The 21,052-nt window shown below is 39.3% G+C and overlaps 1 protein-coding gene and 2 long non-coding RNA genes across 3 annotated transcripts; 1 reads left to right on the plus strand and 2 right to left on the minus strand.

Moving 5' to 3' along the window:
• The first annotated feature begins 518 nt into the window (after nt 1–518).
• si:dkeyp-73b11.8 (kunitz-type U19-barytoxin-Tl1a) lies at nt 519–4,022 on the plus strand. Its single transcript, XM_034175615.1, has 6 exons — nt 519–628; nt 1,566–1,757; nt 2,929–3,105; nt 3,192–3,236; nt 3,443–3,521; nt 3,674–4,022. The coding sequence occupies exons 1-6, from the start codon at nt 565–567 to the stop codon at nt 3,762–3,764; spliced, it is 648 nt and encodes a 215-aa protein (XP_034031506.1). The 5' UTR covers nt 519–564; the 3' UTR covers nt 3,765–4,022.
• Nucleotides 4,023–9,570: 5,548 nt separating this feature from the next.
• Nucleotides 9,571–15,412, minus strand: LOC117515107. Its single transcript, XR_004562054.1, has 4 exons — nt 15,243–15,412; nt 14,932–15,151; nt 10,588–10,743; nt 9,571–10,375 (listed from the first exon to the last, which is right to left on the minus strand). It is a non-coding gene; the product is annotated as an uncharacterized LOC117515107 (long non-coding RNA).
• A 397-nt stretch (nt 15,413–15,809) lies between these two features.
• Nucleotides 15,810–16,881, minus strand: LOC117515108. Its single transcript, XR_004562055.1, has 4 exons — nt 16,523–16,881; nt 16,333–16,409; nt 16,138–16,254; nt 15,810–15,916 (listed from the first exon to the last, which is right to left on the minus strand). It is a non-coding gene; the product is annotated as an uncharacterized LOC117515108 (long non-coding RNA).
• Nucleotides 16,882–21,052: the final 4,171 nt, after the last annotated feature.

Below are 21,052 nucleotides of genomic sequence, written 5' to 3' on the forward strand. Positions count from 1 at the left end.
ACTACTTCTAAGGCTGTTTCCAAAAAAAAGAAAAAAAAAGAAAAAAAAAAACCTTCTAAGGCTGCTTCCACATGATAGCGTTAGCTGTACTGATGTGTGTCAACTGGGAAACTTGTTTTTCTCATAAAAATACAACTTTATTCTCATAAAATTACGACTTTATTCTTGTAATATTATGACTTTATTCTCGTAATATTATGAGGTTTTTTTTTCTCATAAAATTACGACTTTATTCTCGTAAAATTACAACTTTATTCTCGTAATATTACGACTTTATTCTCGAAGTCTAAAAAAAAAATAAATCAATAAAAAATTCAATGTGGCCCTAAAACGCCGTCTTAGAAATATGTGTTTAAACCCTGACAAAAGAAATCCTTCCCTCTGAAGATTTTTTTTTTCTCCAACGGAAGATGTGTCCCGGCCATTACCGTTGGTTTTAATTGACGGTGTTACCACTAGGGAAGTGTTGGTCCAAAGGTCAGTAATGACTGTGATAACCCACTCCCACTATAGTTTACAACCTTCACTCACTCCAGGAAACAGAACACAAAGACAAGCAACAAAATGAAGCACCTTCTATTTTTTGGAATTCTTTTGGCTGCACTCCACACAAGTCAATCCATTCCAGGTATATGCTAAACTGCTTCCTTCCTAACTTGCTTTCATGACCTTACGCAAAGATCGATAATAGGCTTGAAACAAACTTTTCAGACCATAGGCCAAGCTATTTGCATGTGAGCTCCTGTTAACTAGTTTAAAAAGGGTTTGTGTAAAGCTGTACTTTCACTTTTAATTACAAAATGACCATCAGTTATTATTTTTTTTTTATCATCAGTGAATTTCACTTTACAGCTATAAGTTAAAAGCTATCAGGACACAAACCTTCACCTTTAGTCTTTTCAGAGCAACGTGGCAGTTCCACCTAGAGGTTTAGTTTTCTACAACATACTGCAGATTGAAATAACTTGCCAAACCAAAAATGGGACCTGAAGTAAAGTGCTTTTCACTCATTACACGAGTTTAGTTCTCACTTCTCAGGAGCATTGTGTTTTTAACCATTTTATGAGCTACGTCTAAAATTAAGAATTACCTCTGAGACTAAACTAATACAACACTGTACATGTCTGCTGTCCTGGAAATGTTATTTACACACTGCTTTATGGTTACGTCAAGCTGACTGGGTAATTGCTTATGGTATAATTTTAATCATTTAAGCAGTGAGATCATTTCTGTCTGTGTCTGGTTCTTGTGATGAGCTGATAACTGCAAACCTCAAACTCAGACTCTGCTCACTGATGTACAAAGAAGGAGACTTCTGTTGGAGTCCGAAAATTTTGTGTGACATTTGTAGTTTATTTGAAAGAAGCTGCAGACTGAAACCTACAGCAGGGAGCAAACGTACCATAAACAACACATTATTGCAGTCATAAAAGCAGGGAGTGGACATCTTCTGATGAGGCCAGTTAAACATTAGTTCAGTTGGTGCTGTGTGAAACCAAAAGCTAAATGCCGCAACTGTGAAACATCACTTTAGCTCTTTTACTAATTTATTTTTTTTTAAACAGATTTCTGTCACTTGCCCAGTGACGAAGGGGAAGGCACCAGTTTCATCTATTCTCTGTTTTACAACGGGTCCAAAGATGCTTGCTATCCATTCCTGTACAAAGGCCAAGGAGGAAATGGCAACCGCTTTCAAAATGAGAAAGCGTGCATAAGAAACTGTTCTGTCAATGCAGAAAATATCTACCCCATGGATGGTGAGATCCTTTTACAAACTTAACAATAAAACAATACGGTTTTGATCAGTGGTGTGCACTGCACTCACTCTAAAACGTTTGTGCAGCTTTTTTTTTTTCTTAATGAAATCTGGAATATGAACCTACAAGGGGTAATTGAGACATTTTGAGCCTGACTTAAAAAAAAAAAAAGCTGGGTGTGGTTCTCCATCTTTTGCATTTACTCTATGAGCCACTCATCAATTTTGACCTAATTGGTATCATGTAAGACGACAAAATGACACTTAGAATTTAGACTCAGCGTATCACGGCCTACAAAAAAATGTATGATAACCATCCCAGGGTGGTAGCTGTAGCCAGCTAGCGGTCAGTGAAGAATTACACAGAGGTCAAAATGTAAAAATGCTTCAATCATGTTGAAACCTATACTACTTTATTTGTCTGATCATTATCATTCCAAAAAAGTATAGTTTGGACTATCTATGATGGAATGTTCTGGAGTTATGGGGTAAAGACAGCAAAAATGGGAACAAAGGTCAGTTTTAGTTTGTACAGGGGTCAAAAGTTAAAGTTGCTCCAATTTCAGTAAAAAAAAAAAAAAGATGCAAGTTATTGGTTGAAATAAAAGGATTAATAAATTAAATAGCTTTGACTGTGTTGAATGTTTGGTCTCCAATGTAAAGGTCAAACAAGGTCAATGTTCATTGGATTCTATGACGTATGACATATGTTACCCCGTAACATGATAACTAAGCATGACAGATGGTGCAAATTATTCCTTTTTAGAGCCCTATTAACCCAAACAATAATAAAACAATAATAACCTTTGATGTCTGCGGGGGGTGGGGGGGTGTATTAATTATATATGACTTCCAAGCTTACATGTATTAATTCCAGTACTGGTGTTTAAATAAATATGTGCTTCACTCACGTGAAACAATTTCTGAATTTGCTTGACACATGCTATTCCTTCATTATGCAGTATGGATGAAGATAAAAGAAGTATAAAAGAATAAAAGAAGTATGCCACCAAGTGGCGAAAGGACAGGACAGGGAACTATAGACGGAAACATATTTGTGGCTTTGCAGCTCAGCCAGTTGTGCAGTGATTCTCACATTAATCTTATTGTGCACGTTCATAAAATAGATGTTATTTTTATGTTTGTACAAAGTAACATTTTTCCTCTCACAGAAAGAAAAGCTTGTTTGCTGCCCAAGGCCATAGGTGAATGTGGCTTTAACTTATTAAGCTACTACTACAACTCCCGCTATGACAAATGCAAAAAATTCCTTTGGAGTGGTTGTCTTGGGAACGGTAACAGATTTCCTACTCAAGAAATCTGCAATGCCACGTGCGCTGGCATCCATGGTGAGTGCCAGTCTCTCTGATGATGACGAAATGTCAAATGCATGCATGGATGATACAAATTACAATGATACTCTCTTTTTTCTAAGCTGACGGTGATGAAGAGGAGGAGGATGACTCAGACACACCTGTTGGTGAGTATAATGGCTGGAGGCTATATTTACAATGTGCTACTGGTGTTCCTCTTAATATTGTAACAGCATCAGTGGGATAAATGTCTGTATTTGCTTTGTCCAGTTTGTTAAACAGCAGGATCTTGTTGGTGCTGACTTCTTGCATCAAAACGGTCTGCTTAAATGACATGAATCAACACATTGCTCATGATTATCCTCTTTAACAGCAATCATTGTTGGAGTTGGGCTTGCTGTCATTGTCACGGCTATCATCATATCTGTGACTGTCCTCGTCGTCCAGTCAAAGTAAGAACACTTTTGTTTGTTTTATTTGGGCTAAATTTAACACACACACACAAAACATTTAAAAGACAGGATCCATTACTTTCACCTTTTGTTTTTAATGTTACAACTCAATAACTGTCTTTTAATGATGTTAACCTTTATTGCACATTTAGGAAAAACGGCTCCAAGAAGAAGCCAAAGACTGGAGGGAAAAGTAGAGAACAGCAAGTCGACACACCTCTGCAGACAACTGAAATGCCTTAGATCTTCTCCCTGAAAAGCCTTCCTTATAACATGTACTGTTTTTAACAGTGTAGGGTTTTTGTGTGTGTGTGTGCGCGCTAAGACCACTAGTCTTGCTCTTATTCAAAAGAAAATAACAGATTGGAATATTTCTTCTACTTTTCTCACTATACAATTTTCTACTCTATTTCATGTTTAAAGGGGTATCTCTAAAGTTGTATTATTTTTTTGGTGTTGTGACATTCATTCACTAGACCCAATTATTCCAATTAAGGGTCACAGGAGAGCTGGCACGTATCCCGGTGGTCACTGGGAGAGAGGCAGGGTGCACCCTGGACAGGACGCCAGTCTACTGCAGGGCGGCATAGAGACAGAGAAACACATTCATACCTACGGCCAATTTAGAGTTATCAGTAGACCTATCCTACATGTCTTTGGAAGTGGGACAAAACCATAACATGTAGAGAGAACTCCACACAGCAGACTAGGTGGGAAGCTAAAAACACAAGTTTCTTGCTGTGAGGCAACAGGGCTAACCACCAAGCCACCCTGTTGTCACGTTAATTTCATCGAAAACTCACAATCATTTTAAAAAAGCTCATCTTGCAACATTAAACTTATGTCAGGAAGTTCAAAAACAACTGTACAATTACCTAAAATAGCATAGAACCTGAAACTAAATGTTGCCGAAATATAACTGCATCATTGCCTGACTCAGTGCCAATGGTTTGCTGAAAATGATTAAAGTCTTTTGAATGTAAATGCCAATTTAAAACCCAGCATATATTTAGAGCTGTTTTTGTGCAGTGATGTCTGTGTGCACAGTAATTCAGTGTCTTGCTCAACAAGTTTCTTAAAGCCACTGTCACATTTTCTGATGTTCTTTTCAAACAGTATGGCTGAAACATCATTAAATGTTGTTGGTTTTTTTGTATTTGGATCTTACAGTGTTGTTTTGTGATATCATACTTTTCCAATAAAGTAGATCATTAAAAACTGGAAACTAGAGCACCGCGCTCATAGAGCACAAACCTCCACCAACACTAGTTTCCAATTCCACAAATTTTTACAGTGGAAAAAATTTCAACCTCAAAATCGTATTAGAAGTGACTTTCCATAAGCTAAAATATAACACAAAAAAATATAGATCAAAGGGGCTTTTCAATGTTATAATCAATTATCCACAAAATCTGCAATACGGATCAAATGTGGATCAAACTTAGTCTATTCACTAAGAGTGCCAGTTTGCATCTCACTGTCACAAATGAGAGTGATTGAAGCACTTTTGATTGAGGTATAATGCAAAATATGCACCAAATGGGCTTTTCAATATTAAATTCAAATGTCCACAAAATCCACAATCCAGATCAGATCCAGATCAAACTTTGCCAGGTGATAGTAAGTGCCAGTCTGCACCTCACTTTCAAATATGAAAATGAGTGGGGCACATTTGATCAAGATAGAATGTAAAATATTCATTAAATGGGGTTTCCCATTTAATGAATTAAGCTCTCGATTAACTGATCGAGCTACATTCCGACCCTCACCTATGGTCATGAGATTTGGATCATAACCGAAAGAACAAGATCGCAAGTACAAGTGGCCAAGATGAGTTGCCTCCGCAGGATGGCTGGGCACTCCCTTAGAGATAGGGTGAGGAACTCGGTCACTCGGGAGGAGCTTGGAGTCGAGCCGCTGCTCCTCCACATCGAAAGGAGCCAGCTGAGGTGGCTCGGGCATCTTTTCCGGATGCCCCCTGGACGCCTCGTTGGAGAGGCGGGAGGAGGCCCCTGGGAAGACCCAGGACACGCTGGAGGGACTACATCTCTCAGCTGGCTTGGGAACGCCTTGGAGTTCCCCCGGAGGAGCTGGGGGAGGTGTGTGTGGATCGGGAGGTCTGGGCGGCTTTGCTTGAGCTGCTGCCCCCACGACCCGACCCCGGATGAAGCGGAAGAAAATGGATGGATGGGTTTCCAATGGCCAAAAAAAAAAAAAATCTATAATCCAGATCAAACTTTGTTAGTCAATAAAGGATACCATCCATCATAATGCTTTCAAATATGAAAGAATTTCGATCTTTCTTAATAGTTGTGAATGTCTGAAAATTCATTCAATGTTAAAGGACAGGGATTTTCTAATATTTTTCTTGACTTTGACCTTTGACCTTGAAAACTGAATCAGTTCTTGCCTATCAGGATATGAATTGTCTGTACAAATTTCATAACGATATATGAAAAATTGTGGGTTCCAGGCTGTTCACAAACATGCAACAAACAGGGTGAAAACATAACCTCCACCCAACTTCATTGGCAGAGGTAATAAAGGAAAAATACAAAATTAAGAAATCACGTGTGCAAGTAGAGAAACTTGAATCTTCGACTGGACTGGGTTGCTTGAGGCGAGGACGTTTCACTTCGAATCGCCGAAGCTTCCTCAGCTAAATTTCTTGCTCTGGTAGTCTGACTTCTGCCTTGACTCTTTTAGAGAAGAATAATCTTTGCGATTAGAAGCAAAACGTCCTTGCGTCATGCAACCCAGTCCAGTCGAAGATTCAAGCTTCTCTACTATGGCAACCACCTGGACAACTGAGAGCCTTCACAGAAACACGTGTGCAAGTATTCATACCCTTTGCTCAATACTTTGTTGATGCACCTTTGGCAGCGATTACAGCCTACATTCTTCTTGAATATGACACCACAAGCTTGGTGCACCTATCTTTGGGCAGTTTTGTCCATTCCTCTTTGCAGCACCTCTCCACCTCCATCAGGTTGGATGGGGAGCATCGGTTACAGCCATTTTCAGATCTCTCCAGAGATGTTCAATCAGATTGAGGTCTGGGATCTGGCTGGGCCACTCAAGGACATTCATAGAGTTACCTGAAGCCATTCCTTTGATATCTTGGCTGTGTGCTTTGGGTCATTGTCCTGCTAAAAGATGAACTGTCGCCCCAGTCTGAAGTCAAGAGCGCTCTGGAGCAGGTTTTCATCCAGGATGACTCTGTACATTGTTGCATTCATCTTTCCCTCAATCCTGACTAGTCTCCCAGCTGCTGCTGCTGAAAAACATCCCCACAGCATGATGCTGCCACCACCATGCTTCACTGTAGGGATGGTGCCTGGTTTCCTCCAAACATAACGCCTCACAATTCACACCAAAGAGTTCAGTCTTTGTCTCCTTCTGCCAATAGTCCCACCACTTCACCCCCACGACCAGCACCCAATCCCCTAACCCAGGTGAGAAATAAAAAGGTGTGAGTACTTTCCAGTCGCACTGCAGTTGACCAAGATTTATCTTATTCCGTCAGATGGTTGAAGAGGTGCAGGAAATGAGACAAAAAACAGCTTATTGAGTGTTGTTAGAAGGAAAAGTAATGAGGTAAACACACCACTGTCCCAGCTTTTTTGAAACATGTTGCGGGCATCCATTTCAAAATGAGCAAATATTTGCACAAAAACAATAACGTTTATCAGTTTGAACATTAAATATCTTGTCTTTGTGGTGTATTCAATTGAATATAGGTTGAAGAGGATTTGCAAATCATTGTATCCTTTTTTATTTACATTTTACACAACGTCCCAACTTTATTGGAATTGGGGTTGTACGTCCATTCCTCCATTTAAGATCTGAAACACATTCCAGAAGAACTCTAGAGCATTTGCAACTTCTAATATTGCCATTCCTTCTTCTTACAACACTTTAAAGATGTTTTGGGATTGAGAATACCAAGCAATGAAGCATGTCAGGTGTTATTTTGGCCTCGTTCTTTCTGCAAACATAAGGTGTGCAATATTTGCTTGATGGGAAATTTTGTAACCATCAGTGCACACTTAAGAAACTTCCAAAAGACATTTTTACAAATTGGTATGTGCACTGCGGTGTTGTGGAAGTTAGATTCCCATCTTCCAATAGTTAAATTGTTTCAGGAAATCAACAGTTCTGGTTGCACTTGTTTATGGGTCTATATGGTAATTCTAAATGTTCTAAATGATCTTTATTAAATTATGAGTAAATCTCTACTTCACAAGGGAAAAAGAACTGATTTTGTGAGATCTGGATCATGTAGATTTAAAAGGATTTTTCATCACTGATAATTGTCAATACAATCAAAAATACTGCCCATTTTCAATCTACAGATCCTTCCAGACAACAAGGGATGCCAGTGAATCATCCACAGGCTGTGAAATGTTAACAGTATTAAATGTAATGAAACAAGCAAATATGTGTATATTAGCTTTGAAGTTTCTTCCATTATTTTGAAAATTTTGTTCAATGTGACTGTGAACACATCTGTGTTTCATGGGACAACATGGTATGAGGACATGAAAAAAGCATGCAGCTCTAAAAATGAAGCTGTGGAGTCTAGAAAGTTTATTTAAATACTTCAGCTTTATTTTTCACATCAGAGTTCATCCAATTCTGAGAGTTCTCAGTGAATGCAAGCATGAATATCAGCAGTGCTTATTACCTCCGGCAACGAAGTTGGGCAGAGGTTATGTTTTCCCTCTTTGTTTGTGAACAGCCTGTAACCCACAATTTTTCATATATGATTATGAAAAGTTTACAGAGGATTCATATTGTGATAGGCAAGAACTGATACAATTTTCAAGGTCATAGGTCAAAGTCAGGAACATCTTGGAAAACTGGAAAACTCCATGTCCTTTAAAATTGAAAAAAATTTCAAAAAATTCATAAATCTGTCAAAAAATATTCTTTCATATTTAAGAGCATTATGTAGGATGGCATCTTTTATCGACTGACAGTTTGATATAGATCTCATTCGGATTACAGATTTTGTGGCCGTTTAACATTGAAAACCCTGTTTAATGTATATTTTACATTATATCTTAATCAAATGTGCGCCAATCACTCTCATATTTGAAAGTGAGGTACAGACTGACACTCGCTATCACCTGACAAAGTTTGATCCGGAATCTGGATTGTGGATTTTGTGGACAAATCCCATTTGGTGTACATTTTGCTTGATATCTCAATCAAAGGTACCTCAGTCACTCTCATTTTTCTGTTATGGATTTACCTACACCAACAAAATTGGATGGAGGGAGCCGGTCTGCTCTGTGTGAGCCTGATTCCATCAGATCTCAGCTAAGCAGTGCAGGATCTGGTTAGTACTTGGATGGGAGACCTCTTTAGAACACCAGCAGCTGTGTGTGTTTCTCCAGGTAAAACTGGAATTGCGTCAGGAAGGGCATCCAGGATACAACTTGTGCCAAATACTGATGCAGATCTGGCTATATACGCTGTGGCGACCTGAACAAAACGGGAGCAGCCAAATGGACAACAACAACAATCAAAATTGGATGGAGGTTCCAATTTCATGTGTTTGTCTGTCTTCCAGCTATCAGTTGGAAACCAAGTGTCACAAAGCAATGACAAATTGTGCATAGCAAAGATAAATGGTCTGCATTTATATAGCGCTTTTCCATCTGCATCAGACGCTCAAAGCGCTTTACAAATAATGCCTCACATTCACCCCGATGTCAGGGTGCTGCCATACAAGGCGCTCACTGCACACCGGGAGCAATAGGGGATTAAGAACCTTGCCCAAGGGCCCTTAGTGATTTTCCAGTCAGGCTGGGATTTGAACCGAGGATCTTCTGGTCTCAAGCCCAACGTCTTAACCACTAGACCATCACCTCACCTAAATTTAAGCAATGGTCTGTGAAAATTATCTGAAAAAGAATTCAGAAACCAAAAAAGTAAAAAATAAAAAACAAAAAATTTGGCACCACCACAAAAAAACTTTAATTCAAGTGCATGAACTAAATACATACTCATGACATTTGATCACATCTAATTTAGCTTATGAAAAGCCACTTCTAACAGGACTTTGACCTTGAAACTTTTTTCCAAGGTAAAAATTTGTGGAATTGGAAAATAGTGCGGCGGAGGTTTGCACACTACGAGCGAGGTGCTCTAGTTTGCAGCTGTTGAATTTCCCAGGGCCTTTGATTGGGTTAATGAGGCTGTTACTCTCTGGGACATACTGAGATCTTGTAGGATCCCCAATAACCTGCTGGACATCAGAGCCAACCTATACACAGGTGCCGTGAGTGCAGTGCACAGTCTCTGACTTCTTCACAGTGTACACTGGTGTTCATTAGGGATGTGTTCTGGCTCTGACACTGTTCAGTGTTTGCATGGAGACTAAGTGCTGGGTCAGCTCATGGAGTCCAGCTACTTTGTAGAGGATGATGTGATCCTTGCAACACTTCAGAAGCTGAATGAAAAATCCGCCTCAATGCTGAGGACTACAGCAACTGGGGAAGGCTAACAGGACACGTATGTATCACTTGGCTGTGGCAGATAGAGTTCTACTTTCAGGAGGTTCCATTATAAGATGGTCTGGGAGGTTGCCAACCAGTACCCACAACAGTTTTGGACTGTGATGGATGGCAGCCAGCCCTGAACAGACCAGAGTGCCTATACAATTCATTTAAACTGGCAGAGCTGCACAATGACAGAAGCCGGAATCTATATATTTGTCGGGGTGTAGACGGGAGTGCTGGTTTGACACCCAAAAGCAAGTCCAAGGAAAGGGTGTTGATGTGGAGGACACTGAAGGTAGTCCTGCAGTTCTCCTGATGGAAATGTTTCTGTTTCCATCAGAATTGCTAAAAGAAAATTAAACATAAAAACCAACCATTAAACAAACATGCAATCATATAGACATCTTGGTGGAGAAAAAAAAAACTCAACCTCTGACAAGGAAAAAAAAACAACTTCCTGTCTGAACAACATTTTGATTAAAGGTACTGTTAAAGTATAAACATAAAGTACAGCTGATTTGTTCATATTCACTGAACAGTGCTTGTCCTTGTGTGACCTGAATACAACTCCAGCTTATTTTTTAAGATCTTTGTGATTAGACTTTTCAAACTGCTGCTCCAGCTTCTCCACCTGAGCCTCTGCTCGCACCGGGTTTCCCTTCAGGCTGTCAAGTGATGGTGACAGGGCGTACGAATGGTCCTGATTAACTGAGCTGGCAAGTTAAAAACAGAAGACACCCCTTAATCTCTCAGAGACGATACTGTTTGCCATCATGTGAGTGACTGCAGTTGTCAAATCAGTAAAACAATTCACAGCTGTATTCTGAACGTGTCCTTTTTTTGCAAATGATGTTTGAATTTGGATATGAACTACTGCACACAGGTGTAAAAAAAAAAAAAAACTAGATCAACTTGTGACCTCTTTAAAACTTTGTGTGTCTGATAGTTTTTAATACAAACTACATTTTTACATAGGTAAACACATGTACATATTCATCTTGTGTATAATTATTCCAGGTATGAACAACCATTTTGAAGTGTCGTAAAAACTAACATCTGTAAGCCCAAATCATTTATCTGAATTTCAGTGTTTTATATCACTCATAGTGTGACGGAGGCCAGCAGTTGTCGCTGTGCAATAGTAGTCAAAAGGCTTCAGTCCCCCCACAACCAAAAGGATACCCTGCCCACTTTGGCCAGAGCCCAGGTTTTAGCTGATTGGACAGAGCGTCCACCTCCCAAAACTCACCTCCAGTCAAAAACACAGGAAGTGCAGAAGTTAATGTATGTGGTCACTTGTGCCTATCTGAAGGCAGAATATCTCAAAAAGTGGTGGACAAATTTTGACAAACATTTTGTCTTTTTTCGAGTGATTATCCGAGAAATTGTGGATGTGCCTGGACATGCCAGAACATGTCCTGTGAGGCTTCATCACGGTGTTGCTTTGCGCCATGTGGCACCGCCACGATGCGCGGAATTCCTCCGCACGTCTGTCTCAACGTGCCGAAAAAGTGCTGACGTCCACGTCTTTTCACAATTCCTGTGCTAGCCAGATGACATCCCGGATAAAACACAGCGTCCAATTTGGAAATGAACGGCACATTCCACTGTTACAAGAGTTTTTGTCATGGAAAGAGGAGCGGAGGCTTCGCGTGTTGCGGCGGTGCCGCATGGCGCAAAGCAACGCTGTGATGAAGCCTCACAGGACATGTTCTGGCATGTTCAGGCACATCCACAATTTCTCGGATAATCACTCGATGGAAAAACCACCGACAGCTGTCTGAATGCCATCTCAAAGCCGTCCTGTGAGAACAAAACGGAGGTGGTTTTGTCTCGCTCCAGTAGCGAATCCATCGTGACACGCGAAGCCTCCGCTCTCATTAAAAGTGAAATCTGCCGGAAAATGGTTGATGTCCAGCTCTTGTGATAACCAGAGAAATTGCACACGATAGTCACGGATCCATACAGCCATCCGTTTAGAAATGAAATGGTCGCTCAGCCTGTCGATGACAGCTTCGGAGCGCGGCGCACCATCAGTCGCTCTGGGCCGTCCTTAAAGTGACAGTAACACTCCGTAATCTCTTTGAAGCCCATAAAATTTTCACCAAAAACCATCTGAATTTTTCGAATGGTGTCCACTTTGATGTCCCTCACAGTTTCGGAAAAAAATTGATCAAGCAAAGCGGCAGTCCCTGAGCCATTCGTAAACAATGAAAAAAACGACGAGCGGGGTGGACCACTCCTCACTCAAAGCCTGCTCACAGGCGAATGACGCAACCGACAGGCGTGAAAAAAACTCATGCATGCGCACGAAGGTTCAAGCTTGGCTGACGCAATCACACGTGACTCAAATTCATATGGTTTTTGAAAAAAATAATAAGGTCCGATACTTTTCTAATAGACCTCGTATACAGAGGAACAGAAGGCTCATACTTGTATTGTCTCGATAGGAGGGATTAAATATTAGGACTTGCTGCGTTTTTTTTTTTTTTTTTTTGATGTGTGGTTTTTTTCTCCCCACAGCAGCGGCCCGATGTGGTGCCACACATTCCAGGTGCTCGCACTGTGTTTGTGCACGCGCATGAGCGTGCACAAACCATCACTGCGGTATCATGCATGAAACCATCGCCGCACTATCATGCACGCCTGTCCGACCATGTGTCCCTCCCGACAGCAGGTGGAATGTTTTGTGGTTCCCCATTTAGTTTTTGTTTTTTTAGTTTTTTGTTTGCGGTTTTTCGCCCGGTTTCTGCTTCTTTCACCCAATTTCGTGTTATGTGTGAAGGGGTCCTAACATGAGAGAACTGTGGGAGGAGAGGCGAGGAGGTGCTGGGCCACATGCACAAGCTGCAGGGGAGCACACCACAATGGCAGAGATGATTGGAGAGGAACAGCCGCTTTTGAAAGTAGCAGAGTTACTGCCACAGTTGGCCAAAGTTGTAGGACACAAGGATTCCTGTTTGAGCTTTCTGGACTTACGCATTTAATGTCTTCTTTTTTTTACTAGGGACCACCAGTCTACAGGAGCAGAGCGTATAGCCCTGTGTCGTTTTGAATTTATTTTTATCGCGAGCGCTCTCTCTCTCTATCCCTCTCTCTGAGGACGTGCGGTGGGAGTTCTTTGATGTGCTTGTTGTGAGGAATGCACAAACAGGGAGGAAATATGACCACATGCTTTCATTAAACTAGAGACACTACTAATATCCAGCTCCAGCGGTGCATACAGGTGTCTATCTTTAAACTGGCCAAATCTTTCCACTAAATGCCATGCTGTGGAAATGTGACGTCATATGTCCATTAGAGCCAAAACCCACAAAATGGACTTTCTTTTTTTGTTGTTGTTGTTATTGTTGTTTTGTGTCCTTACTGGGTTCAGTTTGAGGAATTTCCACAGTCTATTCACTTGGATAATAAGAGCAGATTCACCATGGATCTGCTGTGGTGACCGTGAGTGAAAACAAGGGAGCTGCCAAAGGTACTTCCTATTACTTTTTTTTTTTTGTCCTTACTGGGTACAGTTTGAGGGATTTCCAGTCTATTCACATGGATTACAGCATGATTAAAAAGAGCTGAACAATTTGTGTGCAAATGTGTGATTCGTGTTCAGCTGCAAGTGGCCACTGCAGTGAGACACCAACTGCAATACTGTCACTCGGTCACATGTATAGTCGCTAGGATGCGTCTCCAACTGTTCTCCAACAGTCGTGCCCAGTGAGATAGGATCCTAGGTTGCAATTTATTTGTGAAAAAGTTGAGTCCCTGTCACTATGGAAAAGATACAAATGACAGATGTGTGGTGTTGACCAGTAGTGGGCACAGTTCAACTAATCCGCTAACCGCTAATTATCGATGTTAAAGTTTTCATTATCAGATTAGCTTTTCAGATCACTTTGAAAACCATCATCAGACCAATTATCTTACGATAAGTTTTGGTCCGATAATTTGCTAAAATATTTTTGGAGGGGTGATGAACAAAGCTTTATAGCTATAATCTGGAATTTTGTTTTGCAAGTTTGCAAGTTTTCACGGTCTCTACTACCATCTACTGGCCAGTAGTGTTCATGGCAGTATAAGCGTCCGGACACCAGTAGATGCCAGTGTTCTGTTTATTTTGACCCTGGTTATATTAGATGGTTGTCAAAATAACAACTTGTCTTTTTGACTTTTTGCAAATGGCTTTTTTTTTTTTACAAATAAAAAAGACATTTTACAAAAGTACATTTATATGTAAACACCAACATACACACCTCACATTAACATGTTTGTTTTTACATAGATTGAATGAGTCAACCAATCAGTGTTATAGCGGAGGCACATTTTACCCATAATGCCTTTGGCATCTGTCTGTGTTTGTTACAAAACTTCAGAATGAGTGCATTATTTAAAATTAAAAGATATATATTTTAACTTTGGAAAATGACAGAATTGACATTAATGGAGTTATTCTATCTGTATTAATTTTATTTATAAATCAAATCCACAAGTCAGCACTGCTTTATTTACCAAGACCTCTGTCTCACGGTGACACTACTATTGAGTAGAGAGTTGAGCTTTGCTGCTCCTCTCAGTTGAATGAATGAATGAATGAATGCTATATCGTAAACAGGAGCTTCCAGCAGTGGGCAGCTCAAAGACAGCAGTGCTGACTCATTGTTTGGGTCTCTGGTCACCTTTGATGCTACCAGAAGTGATTGTGGTGTTAAAACTCAAAATCAGCTTGTTAGTAGTTGCAAGGGTACTGGAGACAATACTGGAAGTTATCGGTTAGCTGTAGCTTCCGATAACTTTTTGGGTGGTTTATCGGTTTAGCTTTATAAAAGATAACTTTTTAATTAGCTGATTATCTGTTATCAATGCTAACTTTTTGGGTAGCGGTGCCCACCACTGGTGTTGATACATACCTTTGTGAAATGGCAGTGCAGCACTTATATTCAACACCGTGGTCGGCTCCCACTGGGTGAGGTGGTGCGCGTCCTTGTGGACCTACTAATGGTGCAGTGAAATGGGCATCAAGGTGTTTTAAGACTACACTTTTGTTCACAAATATTTGTGGACAATAACAACCATGGAAATGTCTTATCTTTCCATCACATCAGAGTCTACAAGGGTATATTATATAGCCTAAAAAGACATGCAGGAAAAAAATATAAATAAAGAAACTCGTACCTAAAATCTATGGAAAAAGCAGAGATACTGAAACAGAAGCACTCACCTTTGCGCTGAATTAAACTTATGACTCAGCAGGTGGGTCACAATCTCCTGGTACTCCTTAGGCTTATAAACCTCTGGAGAACAGAAGGGGCTTTGAAATAAAGTTGCTTCATTGTGGGAGTGCAGTGCAGGATCTGCTTTTGCTTTTTGGTGGACTGTTATGTGCTGTAAATAAAAGGTTTTCCACATGAACCATCTCCACATAAGAACTTTCTACAGCAAGAGCTGCTGCAACATGACTTTGAGGTCAGATATATTATATAACTTTAACAGATGGATTCAACATTTAATGACTGTGACTCAAGACCGCCTGACTGAATTTGGCACTACTTCATGACAGAATTCATCAAAAGCACTTTGGGTTCTTAACTGTACAACTTGATCCAGTGCCAAGTTGGCTTGTTAATGATCTCTGGTCATTACTTTGTGTTGAATATTTTTAAGTTAACACTCACCCCTGGTGTTATTTCTGCTTGATTTTAAAACTGTGGGTGGTAAAAATGCAATTTGTGAACATACATTTCATATATTTCTTCAGTACAAACCATTTCACATAGACGTTTCATCTTGTTGAGCAACTTCAAAGTCATCTCTCATGGGACAAGCATTCAACATCTCTGGTCAATGCAGATGTCGATGGAAGAGGAGAAAGTAGAGACTGTCCCTGGTTGAGTCCTGATTACAAAGGAGCTCCCTGTTAATAACTAAATCTACTATATTAAAAATACATCCACCATCAGTACTTAAACATTCATTAATTACACTTTAATGCAACTTTAACACTAAAAATAAATAAAAATTCACATTCTTAGCGGGGGATATGAAACGATAGATTACTATGTTTCTTTCAAGCAATAAAACTGTGATTATAATACAAAACATGGTTAGAATACAACCTGCTTTGCAGTGTTAATTCCATACACCACAGCAGGAAGTTTGAGATCCCAGTCATGATGGTTGTCATTCACATGATTTCGGAGAGCCTGTTTGATGACCTGTTCCGTCCTTGTATCCTGCACATTTCAATATATGATTGAGCCTTAGGGAATTGCCAACAACAGATCATCAGGGACAGACTTCCTAAGAGTTACCTTTCCACTGGTCTGGAGATGGGATGTGCTGAACACCACAGGTTTGATGTTCAGCACATTGAAAATCTTGCATTGAGCTGCAGTGGAACGATCAGTTAAATTTAAGAGTTACAGTTAAGTGTTTGCATACAACATTCAGGGGATAATGAAGCGTAAAACAGAACATTTTGAAAGTTACACAAAACTTCACCTCATTGATGACCTCCTTCTCTTGGTCTGAGATCATTGTCCTCACCATGCCAAACACATATAACTTAGAAGTTATTATTGCAGACACCTCGGTTGCTGTCTCAGTTTGCAGTAGTTCAGCAATCAACCACTATGTGTAGATATCTGTCAAGGTGAGGACATATCTGTTGTTGCATGCTGTTTCTGGTAGTGGTCCAATCAAATCCAAACCAAGCACATCCCAAGCTTTTTTGACCTGTACGCAATTTTGTAACTAGCATGTTAATCTACATTTGTCTTCATTATGTTAAAACAACATAAATGATAACTCAATGGAATGTAACATCGGTGCGGCAGTCTTGACAGGATCTTTCAATCGGCAGAGGTGGCAATACCTGACCTGAAAATACAAAAGAATATGCTTTTAGAATAGAATAAATGTGCCAATGAAAACACTGAATGGCCGGTTGATGAAGATGACAAAAACAATTTCAAAATGAAGGCAGTATCAATCAAACAAGGCACTTGCAAAAAAAAATTGAAAAACTGAGTGGTACAAAAGCCAAAAGTCACATGTGCAAGTCTGAAGAACTCAATAGATGTGTCAAGTGACAGGTGTACAGTAAAACTCACCTAAACTGTCATTGTATAAACCAGATATTCGCACTCACCGGATAAAAGCAAAAGTGCCAATGCTTTTGTATAGTTTTCTATGTAATAAACACCATATATAATGGATTTTCGCTCACATCAGACAAATCATCCCAACCTATAGTAATGTATTCCCATTAAAAAACCCTGCATGTACCGGACAGAGCAGTCTGGGCGTGCCCAGTAATAGAGGTACGAAATGAAGTTCAGCACTGACACTCACCATTTCGAGGAAAGTGGGTACCATATTTCCTTGACTAAAAGACTGGCTATTTATTTCTTTTCAAACTGTGTTCAGACGTGGGATCTAAATGGCGCAGGGTGTAATTCAAGGTCGGTGATCATTAATAAAATGCTGCTTGTTGCCTGAACTGCAATATGGTACGTTTCACACATATCCCTGGGTGTGGCAAACCAAATCACTTTAGGCTAGAGCCCTCTGCTTGGCCCTCCAGAGCCTGACGCACACCTGCAAAATGATGGAGACCGCAAAAGGCTGTGATTTGTCACATTTACATCTTCACTCCTTCCTCTCCAGTCATATTTTAAAAGTATTTGCAGTGTGCCCGCCAATTACATTTCGATCATGACTCAAATATGTCTGGCAGAAAAGTCCGCAAATATGACCAACTTTACAAGGAGTCGGAAAAAGATGCTCAAATGACCTACAATTCATGGAGGAAATTGTATACTGCACCATTAGTTTGGAGGTTGATGAATGTATAAAGAAGTGGAGCTGGTTGAGGGATAATTTAATCCAGGAAAAACTGCTGTTCTTGCTGCAAATTGCATAAAGATGCGACGGAGGGTAACGCACACGCCAGCGTCATTGTATGGACACAGAGTTGCAGAAGTATAAATCAGACTTAGATTTGTCTTAGAAAAAAGTTACTCGACCAAATGTAATCTTTTTAATGCACAAAGGAAAATGTTGAGAAAGCTACAGTTGAAAGTATTAGGACAATGACTATAAATCTGATATTAAAGTTGTACAACCTTTCAAATTTCACAAAACTGAGTTTCTACTGAAATCCAAGCATTGTAATGTTGGTTTATCTTTGAAACGAGTTGCAAAATTACAGCTCATTTTAATGAAGATAACATATTTACGTGGGAGGATTTCCATAGTTAAAATTTTATTTTCCTTTTAATACCATCTTTAGGAGAAAGTGCATGTGCGCACGCATGAGGTTTTGAAATTACATGATGCGCATACACGGGGTGCGGAGGCTAACAACCAGAAGACATCTTGTAAATCACTTCAGAGTTGTTTCAAAGACAGTGTTTTTTTTCTATTTAGAAGTGTTTATTTCTCACTAACTCTTTAAAAATATATAAGAAACATATTAGATTAATACAGAAATAAGCTGTTTCTGTGTCATCTTGGTTTATCTTGTTCAGACGAGCCATCCTGATTGGCTGTCACCATGTGCTTCGCAGCATCCCTCATGCAAGTTGGGAGAAGCCTCACGTGATCCATGATGTCACTACCATAGACCGTATGGATTGCTCCAAAACATAGCTCAAGGCCATCAGTTCATTTGAAATGTTTCCCTTATGGAGACATAAATATTAACTTTTTTACAGACAACACAAATTTTGATCATATTGACAATGTCATATTATGAATCCCCTATTTAAAGGCTAATAAAAAAAATATAGTGGTGTCAAAGGAAATTCTTTGCATGAAATAAATCTTGTGATACACATAGAGATGATACCACAGTTATTTGGTGACAATAAATATTTTGTGATGAAATATTTGAATTAATAAAGTGATCTGTCTATTCATTCATTTTCTATACAAGCTTACTCCAAGACTACAAGGAGCCCTGAAGGCTATCCCAGTTGTCATTGGACAAGAGGCAGGGTGCAAGCGTCCTTGACAGCCATAACAAGGTTGTGCTACGTAGGAACAGAATTTGTAATTATTGATAATTCCACATCCTTTCAAATTGAAAACCTATTGTTAAGTAAGTGGTTATTCATATGTAGCCATATTAATAATCCCAAGCTGTATTCGTACATAGCGCAGCCTTGTGGTTGAGGTTAGGATTTATGGTTAGGGATAGGGGTTATGGTTAGTTTAGAATTAGTGGTTGTGGTTAACGTAGTTTAAGGATCTAAGTATAGCAACTACATGTCCAAGTACCTAGGCTCATGATCACGTGACCTATACTGACCAGTGAGAGACTACGTACCAATAGACGTTCACTATATGAATACGGCTATGTAGGGATAGCCACTGCCTATTGTTAAGGGTTATGTTTGGGGTTGTGCATGAGCCCAACTGTTAGGTAGTTTAAATAACAATGGGTGCCATACAAATAGCAATTTATGGTTTGCGTATGATAACATAATAACAATGACCTAAAAAACATAAACATACATTAAGCATAAAAATTAATACACAACTTCTCCTCGGGTACAGATATTGAACAAGTACTGATCACTGTGTAACAAATTTTTATTTTTGTTTTGTTCCTGGGCACACAGTGTTTTCCTAACCTGTTATGCCTTAAATAAATAGAAAATAGCTGTTATTCCACAGAAACTTTGCTTCTGTGATCATGACAATGATATTTTGAAATTGGTCTGTTTTCAAGAATATTCTCAATTCGCCTTCACTACTACTGAGTAGTCTTCTAGAATATTCCTGAACTGCCAGAACTGTCCAGAATTTTCTAGAAGTTTCCAGAATTATCTAGAAATTTCAAGAAACTTTTAGAACTTTCTAGAATGTTAAAAAAAAATAAAATCAATGTTTGTACTGAATGTAGTCATTTCTCCACAGACTTTAGACATAAGCAGTTGAAATATAACACTTACAAGCCAGGAACAAAAAATTGTGTTACATAGTGTAATTTTTAAATGCAGTTGGACATCGTTTTAAAGAAATTGTACGTTTTAAAAACGTGACAAAAATATTAAGAATCAAAAAACGTTATTATTAAACTTGTTATACAAAGTTCCAGGTCTTGTAGAATTCCACACCTGAACTAAATTATTTGAGTACTTTGTAAGCTTAAACAACGCATTTGTTTCAGTACGTCTTGCTTTTCCAGTTAACTTTCCAGTCACTTTGTTTCTTTAGAAAAATCAACTTCGACGAACTTTTAAGAACAAAATTTGAAGATGCCCGCTTCAACTTGACGTTTCTAAATCAAAACGCCGGAGGAAAATTCACCTTTTAACAGGTGCATATGACGTAAAAAGCCGAATGAATCCATGTCATCAGGCGAAGCAACACACTTTTTCAACAGTCACAGAGTTTTTAAAAAATGTGTGTTCGTATTTTATGATGTATATAATAAATAAATAAAAAAACTTTCACCGGATGTGGTACGGCAAATACCGTTTGGACAAACATCTTCAGAGTCCCGCCTCTTCGATGCAGGCGTAAAAGGAGGCTGGAACACAGCCACACTCTCACAAACGCGTTTATTTTCCTTTTATTGCTCCCTCCCTCCAACTCATGTAAAGTCTTGTATTTTTTATTTATTTTATTTTTTGTTAATTTGATGTCTCCCATCGAGAGTTTTTTGTAAAAATAACAAATGTAATGTTTGGAGAAAAAAAAAAATCTAGTGTAGCTGCATGGGTAGCCCACACTGATTCCACGCCACCAGTTTAGTTTATGACAAGCTAAAAATAGACGCTCTCGTTATGGCCGAACAACTTTCCACAGTTTCTGGGGATTCTGTCTTCGTACGCGCCCACGGCCGATGTGCTTGATGAATTCCTGCGCAAAAAGTAATTCCCAGATAATTGTGATATATTCCTGTGAGATAATGAGTATATCTCATCTAAATCAATTCTAAAATTTACCAGTAATAAAATTATAAAGAGAACTGAAGTTTTAAGAGTGGCCATAATAAATATTTCAGAAACTTAAACACGA

This window comes from Thalassophryne amazonica, chromosome 8 (assembly GCF_902500255.1).
Source record: "Thalassophryne amazonica chromosome 8, fThaAma1.1, whole genome shotgun sequence".
In the NCBI taxonomy this organism is placed as follows: domain Eukaryota; kingdom Metazoa; phylum Chordata; class Actinopteri; order Batrachoidiformes; family Batrachoididae; genus Thalassophryne; species Thalassophryne amazonica.

What these genes read in the sequence shown, in the direction of transcription:
- si:dkeyp-73b11.8 (XM_034175615.1), top strand. Translation starts at nt 565, where the DNA reads ATGAAGCACCTTCTATTTTTTGGAATTCTTTTGGCTGCACTCCACACA. An exon ending in TGACTCAGACACACCTGTTG is followed by an intron (nt 3,237 to 3,442) that starts GTGAGTATAATG and finishes CCTCTTTAACAG; the next exon opens with CAATCATTGTTGGAGTTGGG. An exon ending in GTCCTCGTCGTCCAGTCAAA is followed by an intron (nt 3,522 to 3,673) that starts GTAAGAACACTT and finishes TTGCACATTTAG; the next exon opens with GAAAAACGGCTCCAAGAAGA.